Consider the following 12,126-nt stretch of genomic DNA (forward strand, 5'->3'; position numbering starts at 1 on the left):
AGGGGCACTGGCCATAACCTTTCAGTCTTCCCTTGACTCAGGGTTAGTGCCAGAAGACTGGAGAATTACAAACGTTACACCCTTGTTCAAAAAAGGTTGTAAGGATAAGTCCAGCAATTACAGATTGGTCAGTTTAACTTCAGTAGTGGGCAGGATTCTAGAAACAATTATCCAGGACAGAATTAGTAATCACGTAGAAAAATATGGGTTGATAAGGAAAAGCCAGCATGGATTTTTAAAGGGGAAATCGTGTTTAACTAGCTTGCTGGAGTTTTTGACGAGGTAACAGAAATGTCGATGAGGGTAATGCTGTTGATGTGGTGTACATGGACTTTCAAAAGGCATTTGATACAGTGCCATACAACAGACTTGTGAGAAAAGTTATAGCTCATTGAATAAATAGGATAGTAGCAATGTGGATACAAAATTAGCTGAAAAATAGGAAGCAGAGAATAATGGTCAATGGATATTTTTCGAGCTGAAAGAAAGCTTGTAGTGGAGTTCCCAGGGGTCGGTATTGGGGCCCTTGCTTTTCCTAAATAGATATTAATGATCTAGATCTTGGGGACAATTTCAAAGTTTGCGGATGATATGTAGCTTGGGAGTGTTAAGAACAGCAAAGAGGATGGTGTGGAACTTCATGAGGACATAGACAAATTGGTGGAGTGGGCAGATAGGTGGCAGATGAAGTTCAATGCGGAGAAGTGTGAGTTGATGCATTTTGGTAAGAAGAACATGGACAGACAATATGAAATAAGGGGTGAAATTTTGAAGAGAGTGCTGGAGCAGAAAGACCTGGGTGCACATTTGCATAGATCATTGAAGGTGGCAGGACAGGTGGAGAGAGCAGTTAATGAAGCATATAGTATCCTGGGCTTTATTAATAGGGGCATAGAGTACAAGAGCAAGGAGGTAATGCTGAATTTATATAAGACATTGGTTAGACCTCACCTGGAGTATTGTGTACAGTTCTGGGCACCACATTATAGGAAGGATGTGAACACATTGGAAAGGGTGCAGAAGGGGTTTACAAGAATGGTTCCAGAGATGAGAAACTTCGCCATGAGGATAGATTAGAGAGGTTGGGACTGTTCTCCTTGGAGAGACGAAGGTTAGAAGAGATTTGATAGAGGTGTTTTAAATCATGAGGGGGCTGGTCAGAGTAGATAGGGAGAAGCTGTTCCTGCTCGAAGAAGGATCAAGAACGAGAGGGCACAGATTTAAAGTGATTTGCAAAAGAAGCAAATGCGAGGTGAGAAAAAACTTTTTCACTCAACGAGTAGTTCGGGTCCGGAAAGCAATGCCTGGAAGTGCGGTGGAGGCAAGTTCAATCGAGGCATTCAAGAGGACATTGGATAATTATTTGAATAGAAACAATATGCAGGGGTACAGGGAAAAAGGCAGGGCAATGGCATTAGGCCATAATGCTCATTTGGAGAGCCGGTGCTGACACAATGGGCCAATTGGCCTCCTGTTGTGCCATTAAAATTCTGTGAGTTTGGCACAAGTCCCCAGATGTTATTAAGGAGGACTTTGCAGGGTTGACTTTGCTGTTGTTGTTTCCGGTGCCTAGTTTGATGCCGGGTGGTCCATCTGGTTTCATTCCATATTGACTTGTTTTTGGCAGTTTGATACAACCGAGTGTCTTGCTAGGCCATTTCAGAGAGCAGTTAAGATTCAATCATATTGCTGAAGGTCTGGAGTCACACAGAAGCCAGACCAGGTAAGGACAGCAAATTTCCTTCCCTAAAGGACATTAGTGAACCAGATGGGTTTTTATGACAATCAACAATGGTTCCATGGTCATCATTAGACTCTTAATTCCAGATATTTTATTGAATTCAAATTCTCCAGAGCATTAACCTGGGTCTCTGGATTACTAGCCCAGTGACAATACCATTGTGCCACCACCTCCCCTGTTGTGAGGCCAGAGTAACTTTTTATTCAGAATTATTTCATGAACACTCAATTCAAATTTACAAACTGCCACAATGGATTTGAATTTACATCTCCAAATTATGATTCGTTCAGGCCTCTAGACTACTGGCCTATTAATGTAACCACTATGTTACCTTACCCAGTAGCAAAATATGTGCTGAGTTCAATGCTCTCTATCATGGGGAGTGCATTGCTCTATGTAGAGGTACATAGCCCTGGAAAACAGAAGTGACCAGAATTATTCACATTGACCTATGGTGATGCCCATCCAACTGAAAATAACTTAAACCAATGTGACATTTAAGTGGATGCAGCAGAAGTGAAGTATTTTGAGGTGGGTTTGGCTTTAAATAACCTGCATTACACAGTACAGCAGAATGCAATCTTTATTAAGGTTTTTCATGTACAGCTTGATCAGTGAATTTTACGCATGAGACTCCTATCCAAATGGAGTCTGTCCAATCCTCAGAAGTCCAATTCCCTACAGTCATGGACACTGGGGCAAATTGACCATTTTAATCCCCCCTCTGTCTGGGTGGAGACATTCCATTGTACAATGCTATGCAAGACACAGTATATGAAGGAATACATGAGTTAGCAATTAATCAGAACAATCCCAGTTGCCTTAGGTGCCCCTATCACCAAGGGGAATACTTCTACACAATGTGTGGATGTTGGCTTCCACTTTTTACTTGAACAGTATATTGTATTACATGGTGGGGAGGGGGGCGGGGGGCACACTTACAATCACCACCATGATCCATTTAAATTTACTGCTTGAAACACTTTTACCTGGGACGGAATACCTGTAAAGAGTGAGTAGTGCTATTGGCTATTGTACAAGGTATGACTTGCTGCTCCTTGTAACCATTAAGTCTTGGGATAGAGTGAGCAAAACTATTCTCACAGCCCAGGCAAGCTGAATATGTATTTTCCATAAATGTAGGACATAATTGGGAATTTCCATATCTTACTGACGCCTCTCAGTGACGAGTTGCTCATAACCACCACTGGATCTCGGTTTCCATATACAAAATGAGAAGGATCAAAGACTTCAATCCCTAGCACCTTGCTAAAGACTCCCCATGTAATAAAAGCAGAATGTAGCTGCCCGGCTACCATAACCCAGGGGCCCCGGTTACGATGAACTGTTTCTGCTTACTTGTAGCTTAGAGACCTATACCCCTGTGACTACACCGGCATCATGCCAATCTCAGAGAGATGGTAACTACCTTCAGGCAATGCATAGACAATTTTTAAATTGTCCAATCTGCCCAGTTAGGGTATCTTCCAAGCATGTTTTAAGATTGGAATTATCTTTGACCCTATTTCTGAAAGTGCTGAGAATGTAAGTCAGAAGCAGCTAAAATAATCTAGGCAACTAAACCCCTTTCTGTAATTAATATTTAAAAATGAAACCCTAAAATACCTCCAAAATAAGCAATAAGGGCCAATCTTGACATCACTGTATAATGGGTTCTTTGCTAAACCGTGGAGTCCTGCATCAGTACCAGTTGGTGTTAGTTCAAATTCATACTGTAAACCAAAAAAGGAACTTCATTTCAGGCACTAAGGGAATCGAGGGATCTAGGGATAGTGCGGGAAATTGGAGTTGATATATAAACTGATCTTACTGAACAAAGAAGCAGGCTTGGGGAGTATTGCCAAATGTAGCTCAGCGAATGGAGGATTGTTGGGTGAATGGGTATTGATGTGAGTTAGGGTATGGGAGCAAAGTTTTAATGACTGTATGCTCAAATGGAGGCAGTGGTGTAGTGGTATTGTCACTCACTGTTATTCTAGTGACCAGTGGTAACACTCTGGGGACATGGGTTCAAATCCCACCACAGCACATGGTGAAATTTGAATTCAATAAAAGTCTGATGATAACAATTGTTTTAAAAACCCATCTACTTACCCCTTAGGGGAAGGGAATCTGGTCTGGCCTACACAGGACTCCAGACCCATAGCAGTGTGATTGACTCATAAATGCCCTCTTTCATGGATGGACAATAAATGCTGGCCTAGCCAGCAATGCCTGCATCCCATGAATGAATGAATAAAAAAAAATTACGCAGAGTGCTAAGTGGGAGCTGTTGCTTAAATCATAGCTACTTTGCCTGCCCCAGCCACTTAAATCAATAACCTTTATGCTAACATCTCATAGCCCCACAGGTCAGTTAATGTTTTATCTCCATGCTTCAGTGTGGAGAGCAGGTGATTAGAATTTGGTTGCATTGTAAATGCTATGGTGGGTGAATACTAGTGTAGATTTTTACTCCCGGTTCTAACTTCTAATGTGGAACCACAGAGTTTGAATCCTGGTGACAGCTTTGGAATTCAATGGCACAATGTGTTATACCTCAGGCTGAGAGTTTCCTGGGAATCCTGGCTAAGGGGGTTTTTCAAAAAGAAAGGATGGGTGAGAATTCAAATAGAAGCAAGGGTAAATTTTTAATTGTCTAATTGCAATTTGCACACATTCATTACATTGTGAATGAATTCACCAAGTAAATATTAAAAACTGAGTAGCCGCCTCTATACCAAGCTGTTTTGGCAAACTATTCATTACAATTTCAGTGCTGTTAGCTGTGAGCTTGACTCAGGAGTGGCATCTTTAAAGCAATACTCTCTTTAACCCTGGAAGTTAGCATCCTTGTACAGTTTCTCAAGGTCAGAGCAGATGATTTTAAAAACACGTGAGAAAGTATCTTGCATCGGTCCAGTCATATCACGTGGGTACATCTCGGTCAATACTTTCACAGCAACATTGGTGATTAACTAGGAGAAAATACACACAGTAAGTGTATTAGCGTAAGCAAATGCATATGTTCAATGTAAGATCAACAGGTATTGCCTCATTCAGCTAGGCACTGATTTCTTATAGAACAGAATCTGAAGTTATGTGGGGTGGGGGGGGGCAGGTGGGGGATGTGGGGGATGTGGGGGGTGGTGGGTGGGGGGGGGGTGGGGTGGGGGGGTAGGTGGGGGGGGTGGGGTGGGGTGGGGGGGGTGGTGAGGGGTGGGGTGGGGGGAAGGTGGGGGGTTGGGGGGAGGTGGGGGGGGGCGGTGTCATATCAAAAGCTGCTAATTATGAGGATAGTAACATTTTGCCCCAGTACCTTTGGATTGGTGAAAACAAAGTCAGCCTGTTCCTGGTGGCTCAGCAGTGCCTCCTCCTGGAGAGCGAGCATGTGGCTGTTAGACAAGGACACCATCCTGCACACGAGCTGTCAAATCGCCCACCCACACTCACTGACTCACGTGACAAACTAGGAATGGTTTGAGAGTTTGCCTAGGGCAGTGGCTTGTCAGGAGCCTCTTCTGATGAGAAAAGTTATGAGGCAGGTAGGTAATGTCGATAGGAAGTACTTCTTTCCCTCAGCAGAGAGGTCAATAACCAGACAGCATAAGTTTAAAGGAATTGGCGAAAGGATTCAAGGGCGGCTGAGAAGTAATATTTTCACCCAGAGGATGGTGGAGTCCGAAACCCACTGCCTGAAAGGATGAGGGAGACTAGAAAACTACCTGGATATGCACTTGAGGTGCCATAACCTACAGGGTTATGGACCAGGAGCTGGAAAGTGGGATCAGGCTCATTAGCTCTTTCTTGCTGGCATGGACACAATGGGCCGAATGGCCTTCTTCTGTGCTGTGTTTCAATGTGACAACGGAAAATATTTAACATAATCAACAGCCCACGAACACACACTGAGTGTGAGTGAAACAATTTGAGACTTTCTGGTACAGTCTTGCAGTACTTACAGTGAAGTTCTTTGGTGGGATTTTGTGTTTATTAATATGAGTGTCTGCAAGTTCCTTCACATTGGCACCATGGTTGCCCTTCTGTTTCAAGATATTGCCCAGAGCCCGGAAAACGGTGTTGGCATGCTTGCGGAGATCTTCATTGTTCCCCAGCTGCTCCAGGGGGATGTCCTTAAACTTGGGGAAAAGTGCTTTGGTTTCCGCATGTTCCTCAAATAATCTGGAGGGGTAGGGGGAGAAAGAGGGAGAGAGGGAGGTTAATGTGGCATTTCCAAACTGTCTAATCATAAGGCACAGGAGTTGGGGAGGAAGTCCTGAAAATGACAAATTGGTGACAAAAAATCTTGGGGTAAAGGGAGAGAATCATGACCCAGCCCCCCCTCAGAGTCACTGCAATCATTTTAACTGCCTCTCCCCTCTCCCCACGTTCCCACCTTTGGAAACTACTTTCCCTAAGACAGCCTGTCGACGTTTATGGTCAAAAATAACACCAGCTCTGCCTATCAAACACCTCTCAATCCTTGCACATCAGAAACCCAGGCATTTTCTTATAGACTGAGAGAGCACCTTTTTCTGAGAAATTGAGAGACTTGCATTCATGTAGCACCTTTCACAGCCTCAGAATGTCCCAAAGCACTTGACCGCCAATGAGGTATGGTTACCCTTGTAATGTAGGAAACAAAGTAGCCAATTTTCACACAGCATGATCACGTTAATAGCAATATGATAATGAACAAGTCATCTGCTCTTAATGACATGGGTTGAAGGAAGAATATTGGTCTGGGCAAGTGTTACCAAATCTCCAGGATTGCCCTGGCTTCTGAGTTTTAGGGGCATTAAACACTTTTATTCATTGTTATTAAAATGTTAGAGATGGGGGATACAAAGCTGAGTAACTGGGTAGGGCAGGTAGACACATGATCATGTGATGAAACCTCTAGGAATATGCCCAACTAGAGTTGGCGAATGTGAGACAGGACACTGGGAAGAACTCCCCAGATGGGTCCTGAGTTTTTTTTTAAACGTCTCATCCGAAATACAGCAGCTTTAACAATGCAGCATTCCTTCAGTACTGCACTCGGAGTGTCACTCTGGATTATGGGCTCAAGTTTCTGAATATGCTTCCCGTTGAGCCGAGGCACACGTTCTATTTTTAGCTTTCATTTTATAGCTTGTCATCCAAATATATCACCATGAAAGGATTCTGATAAGCTGGAATGTGTTAGTTATTTATGGACATTGTCTCTCTCTCTCTCCCAGGAAACAAGTGGTGTTACTCAATTCTCCATCCATATCACACTGAGCCCAATTTACCAAATATCTTCAATAGCTGTCAGCAATCCAGCGCTAGCTACGGAATCACACAAAAATGTACAACACTTAAACGGGCCATTCTGCCCGACTGGTCTATACTGGTATTTGTGCTCAGCCCAAGCCTCCAACCACCCTTCTTCACCTCAGCCCTTCAGCATATCTCTATTCCTCCCTCCCTCCCTCACGTCCTTATCTAGCATCCCACTTAAATCCATCTATGCCATTCAGCTCAACCAAGCCCCCCCATGAGAATGGATTTATTAGTGAATAGCTAACATTTATGGCCACTGGTTTCAATCTCCCCAACATTTAGAAACTTTTTTTAATTCATTTTTTTTATTGGATGTGCGTGTCGCTGGCAAGGCCAGCATTTATTGCCCATCCCTAATTGCCCTTCAGAAGGTGGTGGTGAGCTGCCTTCTTGAACCGCTGCAGTCCATGTGGTGTAGGTATGCCCACAATGCTGTTAGGGAGGGAGTTCCAGGATTTTGACCCAGTGACAGTGAAGGAATGGCCGATAAAGTTCCAAGTCAAGGCGGTGAGTGACTTGGAGGGGAAATTGCAGGCGGTGTTCCCATGTGTCTGCTGCCCTTGTGCTCCTAGGTGGCAGAGGTCGCAGGTTTGGAAGGTGCTGTTAAAGAAGCCTTGGAGAGTTGCTGCAGTTCACCTTGTAGATGGTACACACTGCAGTCACAGTAAAATGTTGGAGCAAGTGGATGTTTAAGATGGCGGATGGAATTCCCATCAAGTGTGCTGCATCCTCCAGCATGGTGTCGAATGCCTTGGATGCTGTTAGACTTGCACTTATCCAGGCAAGTGGAGAATATTCCATCATGCTCCTGACTTATGCCTTGGAGATGATGGAGAGGTTTTGGGAAGTTGGGAGGTGAGTTACTGGCCTCAGAACATCCAGCCTCTGACCTGCTCTTGAATCCACATTATTTATATGGCTGGTCGAGTTAAGTCAATGGTGAACCCTAGGATGTTGACGGTGGGGATTCAGCAAATATAAACCTATTGAATGTCAAGGAGGTGCTTCGGCTCTTGTTGGAGATGGTCATTACCTGGCACTTGTGTGGCATGAATGTTACTCACCACTTAGCAGCCTAAGCCTGAATGTTGTCCAGGTTTTACTGCCTTTGGGCAAGGGTTGTTTTTAATATCGGAAGAATTACACATGGAAATGAACGTTGTATAATCATCAGTAAACTTCCTCACTTCTGACCATATGCTGGAGGGGAAGGACATCGATGAAGATGAAGATGGTTGGGCTACTGAGGGCATCTTGCAGCACTGTCCTGGGGGTGATGTTTTGGCTTCCAATAACCACAACCATCTTCCTTGTGCTCAGACCCTAGCCAGTGGAAAGTTTTCTCTACCTTTGAACTACCAAATGTTTTGACCTTCATTAGGTCATCCCATGACCTTCTCTTTGTGGGAGAATGTTCACTGCCCTTGATTTGACACCCCTGAACTCGGTAAGTAGATTGTTGAAGTGTGTCACAAACAATGACGATAGTCATAATAGCTCATGTCAGTTTGGTATGTGAGACTGAAACTCGCTAATGGCGTGCGAGAGGGAGACTCACTAACGGTGTGTGGACTAACCCCATTGTATAGTCACCACCTCACAGCATACGGCTATAGCTGTACACCCTGTACACACACAATTTCACAACGATAGCCGCTGTAGTGACACTGCGCCACAACACACAATCACCAATCTACGCATGTACTTCATGAGACAGTGGTGACTATACATACACCACTTAACACCAATCACCTCTGTACACTGTGAATATCTAACTTCACTACAGAAAGCCACCACTGCATACTCAGTTCACAATAGACGGTTCCAGTGTGTAACCCATTCACTCGCCACTTCACAACAGATGGTCAGTCACAACTGTACATTCATTCTGACACAACACAGTCAGGACTGTGGTCAGATGGTCAATGACTGTGTGGCCAGTGCATACACAATCCATGAGCGAGTGGTCAACAGACAACTGACGGGTCCCACTGAACAAACTGTTTTACAACAGTCGCCACTTTACACACTACACGTACACCACCTCACAACAGATATTCCCGACTGTGGACATTGTTCACAATCGCTTCACAATATTCAATCAGGACTGCACAAGCTACACAAAAGGCACTCACCACTGTGGTCATTGAGCAGGTAGTCAACAGTCAGTCCCCAGTGTACAGAGTGCACACACACTGTTTCACAATATACAATCACTCCTGTAAATCCTGGGTACACAGTTCTACACATTGTACACTACACGACAGACATTCACAACAGTACACACTGTACACTCACTCCTTCACAACAGTCACTGCTGTGCGCACACAACTTCATGACAGCTTCTGACCAGTGAGCAGGTGCCCAGTGAATAGCTGGTCAAGAGAAAGGTCACAAAACACGTTCCCCATCACTAAGCCACACGGGTGTGTGTGGCAGCACTGCATTCAGAAATGTGCCTACGTGAAACAAACAGGTTGCACATAAGCAACATTCGCTTTAAGATATACACATGCACAGCTGCACATCAATCTTAAAGGCACTGCGCACAGCAAGCAGAAGCACGAGGGGACATTGGTCCCCACTGTGTGTGTGTACACACGATTTTATAACACACAGTCAGAACTGTGGTCAGCAGACAACAGTCTCCACTGCGCATGCTGCACACACACTCACACACCCCTCAACAGCAGTCATCGTTCTACAAAAGAGTGAACGCACAAATCCACAACATTCACCATTGTACAAACTTTCCACTCATCGCTTAACAAAGGACAATCCACCCCCTCACCCAATAAACTGCACGCACAAAATTTCACAACAGACACCATCGTACACACTGCTTCACAAAAGAGAGTCACCACTGTGGTCATTGAAGGAGTGGTAGGGGAGGAGATGGTCAGGGAAGGGGTAGTGGGGAGGAGCTGGTAATGGGGGGGGGTGATCGGGGAGGGGGCAGTTGGGGAGGAGGGTGCTGGGAGAGGGGGAGCTCGGGGAGAGGGGACGCTCGGGGGGAGGGGGGGCTGGGGGAGAGGGGGGGCTCGGGGAGAGGGGGATTATGGGGAGAGGGGGGCTTGGGGAGAGGGGGAGTTCGGGGAGGGGGGAGTTAGGGGAGAGGGGGAGTTCGGGGAGAGGGGGAGTTCAGGGAGAGGGGGAGTTCAGGGAGGGGGGAGTTAGGGGAGAGGAGGAGTTCGGGGAGAGGGGGGGCTCGGGGAGAGGGGGGGCTCGGGGAGAGGGGGAGTTCGGGGAGAGGGGGGTCTCGGGGAGAGGGGGGGAGAGGGGAGAGGGGGCTCAGGGAGAGGGGGCACTCGGGGAGAGGGGGAGTTCGGGGAGAGGGGGCTCGGGGAGAGGGGGGCTCGGGGAGAGGGGGCACTCGGGGAGAGGGGGGCTCGGGGAGAGGGGGGGCTCGGGGAGAGGGGGGGCTCGGGGAGAGGGGGCACTCGGGGAGAGGGGGGCTCGGGGAGAGGGGGGCTCGGGGAGAGGGGGGCTCAGGGAGAGGGGGCACTCGGGGAGAGGGGGGCTCGGGGAGGGGGGGCTCGGGGAGAGGGGGGCTCGGGGAGAGGGGGCACTTGGGGAGAGGGGGGGCTCGGGGAGAGGGGGGCTCGGGGAGAGGGGGCACTTTGGGAGAGGGGGGGCTTGGGGAGAGGGGGGGCTCGGGGGAGAGGGGGCTTGGGGAGAGGGGGGGCTCGGGGAGAGGGGGCACTTTGGGAGAGGGGGGGCTTGGGGAGAGGGGGGGCTCGGGGAGAGGGGGCACTTGGGGAGAGGGGGTCTCGGGGAGAGGGGGCACTTGGGGAGAGGGGGGGCTCAGGGAGAGGGGGCTCGGGGAGAGGGGTTCGGGGAGAGGGGGGGCTCGGGGAGAGGGGGGGCTCGGGGAGAGGGGGGAGGGGGTACTTGGGGAGAGGGGGAGTTCGGGGAGAGGGGGCTCGGGGAGAGGGGGGGCTCGGGGAGAGGGGGAGTTCGGGGAGAGGGGGGGCTCGGGGAGAGGGGGAGTTCGGGGAGAGGGGGGAGGGGGTACTTGGGGAGAGGGGGCTCGGGGAGAGGGGGGCTCGGGGAGAGGGGGGGCTCAGGGAGACGGGGTACTCGGGGGGAGAGGGTTTGGGGGGAGGGGGCTCGGGGAGACGGGGTGCGGGAGGGGGTAGTTGGTGAGCAGGTCAGTGGGGAGCCTCCTCCTAGCAGCAGAGCGAGAGAACACAGTTAAACGTCTGTGGAAAATAACTCTCCGCACAAATTGGTTAGAATATTTACTCTCCAGTAACAGAAACTGTACCTTGGACTAAAATCAGGAACTTTGGGAATTAAACAAAAAATTGCCTTTACATAGCACCTTTTATGACATCCCAAAGCACTTTACAACCAATGGAGCCTCCAGAATTATACTTGAACACACAACCTTGTGTCGGGGAGGTAAGAAGGTGACCCAGCTGACACTGATATAACCTCTGAAAAGAAATTTTTTTAAATGATTTTTACAGGGCGCACAATCCTTAGAGGTTGCAGAAAATGACCTACCGCAGTAGAATAGTCTGTCCGATTCCAGTTATGTTTGGCTCCACAACAGTCCAGACCTTGATGACGTTCTCCCAGTCACTCATTCTCCAAACCGCAGTAGAAAGGACTTTGTGCTTGAAAGTAAAGTATTGTCAGGAAGATTCTGGCTGCTGCTTCAGCCCAGGGCCTTTTATACCTTGTTGACTCTTTCTTCCCTCCTCCCATCAATCAGCCAATCCAACCCAGTCTAAACAGCCTATTTTGAGCTGCATTTCTGAACAGGTAGAAGAGAGTTTGGCAATTCCTTATCAGTGAGTAGCAGGATACTGAGCGTCAGGGTAGCTGGAGAGCTGTCAAGACCTCACTCCCAGCCATTCATGCAGTCCCCTTTCAATTTCCAGAAACTCAGCTTTCATGCCGAGTGCCAGTGATTGTGACATTCTGTTTCACATTTAGGCTTCCACTGGAGTTAAAGTCACAAAAGGTTTGAACAGGAATGTCGTGGAAGTGTCAAATCTCAGGACTCAGTGTTGAATATGTGGCTAAACACACGCTAACATACACACACACACTAACATACACACACGCAC

The 12,126-nt window shown here is 47.5% G+C and overlaps 1 protein-coding gene across 1 annotated transcript; it reads right to left on the minus strand.

Annotated features, from left to right (window-relative positions):
* Nucleotides 1-2,306: 2,306 nt before the first annotated feature.
* Nucleotides 2,307-11,720, minus strand: mb (myoglobin). The gene is made up of 3 exons (XM_041178022.1): nt 11,558-11,720; nt 5,704-5,923; nt 2,307-4,719 (listed from the first exon to the last, which is right to left on the minus strand). The coding sequence occupies exons 1-3, from the start codon at nt 11,638-11,640 to the stop codon at nt 4,573-4,575; spliced, it is 450 nt and encodes a 149-aa protein (XP_041033956.1). The 5' UTR covers nt 11,641-11,720; the 3' UTR covers nt 2,307-4,572.
* Between the last annotated feature and the right edge of the window lie 406 nt (nt 11,721-12,126).

Source organism: Carcharodon carcharias, chromosome 31, assembly GCF_017639515.1.
Source record: "Carcharodon carcharias isolate sCarCar2 chromosome 31, sCarCar2.pri, whole genome shotgun sequence".
Taxonomy (NCBI): Eukaryota; Metazoa; Chordata; class Chondrichthyes; order Lamniformes; family Lamnidae; genus Carcharodon; species Carcharodon carcharias.

Bases quoted from the DNA above. Each gene is read 5' to 3' on its own strand.
- mb (XM_041178022.1), bottom strand. From the start codon at position 11,640: ATGAGTGACTGGGAGAACGTCATCAAGGTCTGGACTGTTGTGGAGCCA. The intron at 5,924-11,557 runs GTAGGTCATTTT...CTACCCCTCCAG, and splicing joins GGACAGACTATTCTACTGCG to ATTATTTGAGGAACATGCGG. The intron at 4,720-5,703 runs GTAAGTACTGCA...ATTTTCTCCTAG, and splicing joins TCCCACCAAAGAACTTCACT to TTAATCACCAATGTTGCTGT.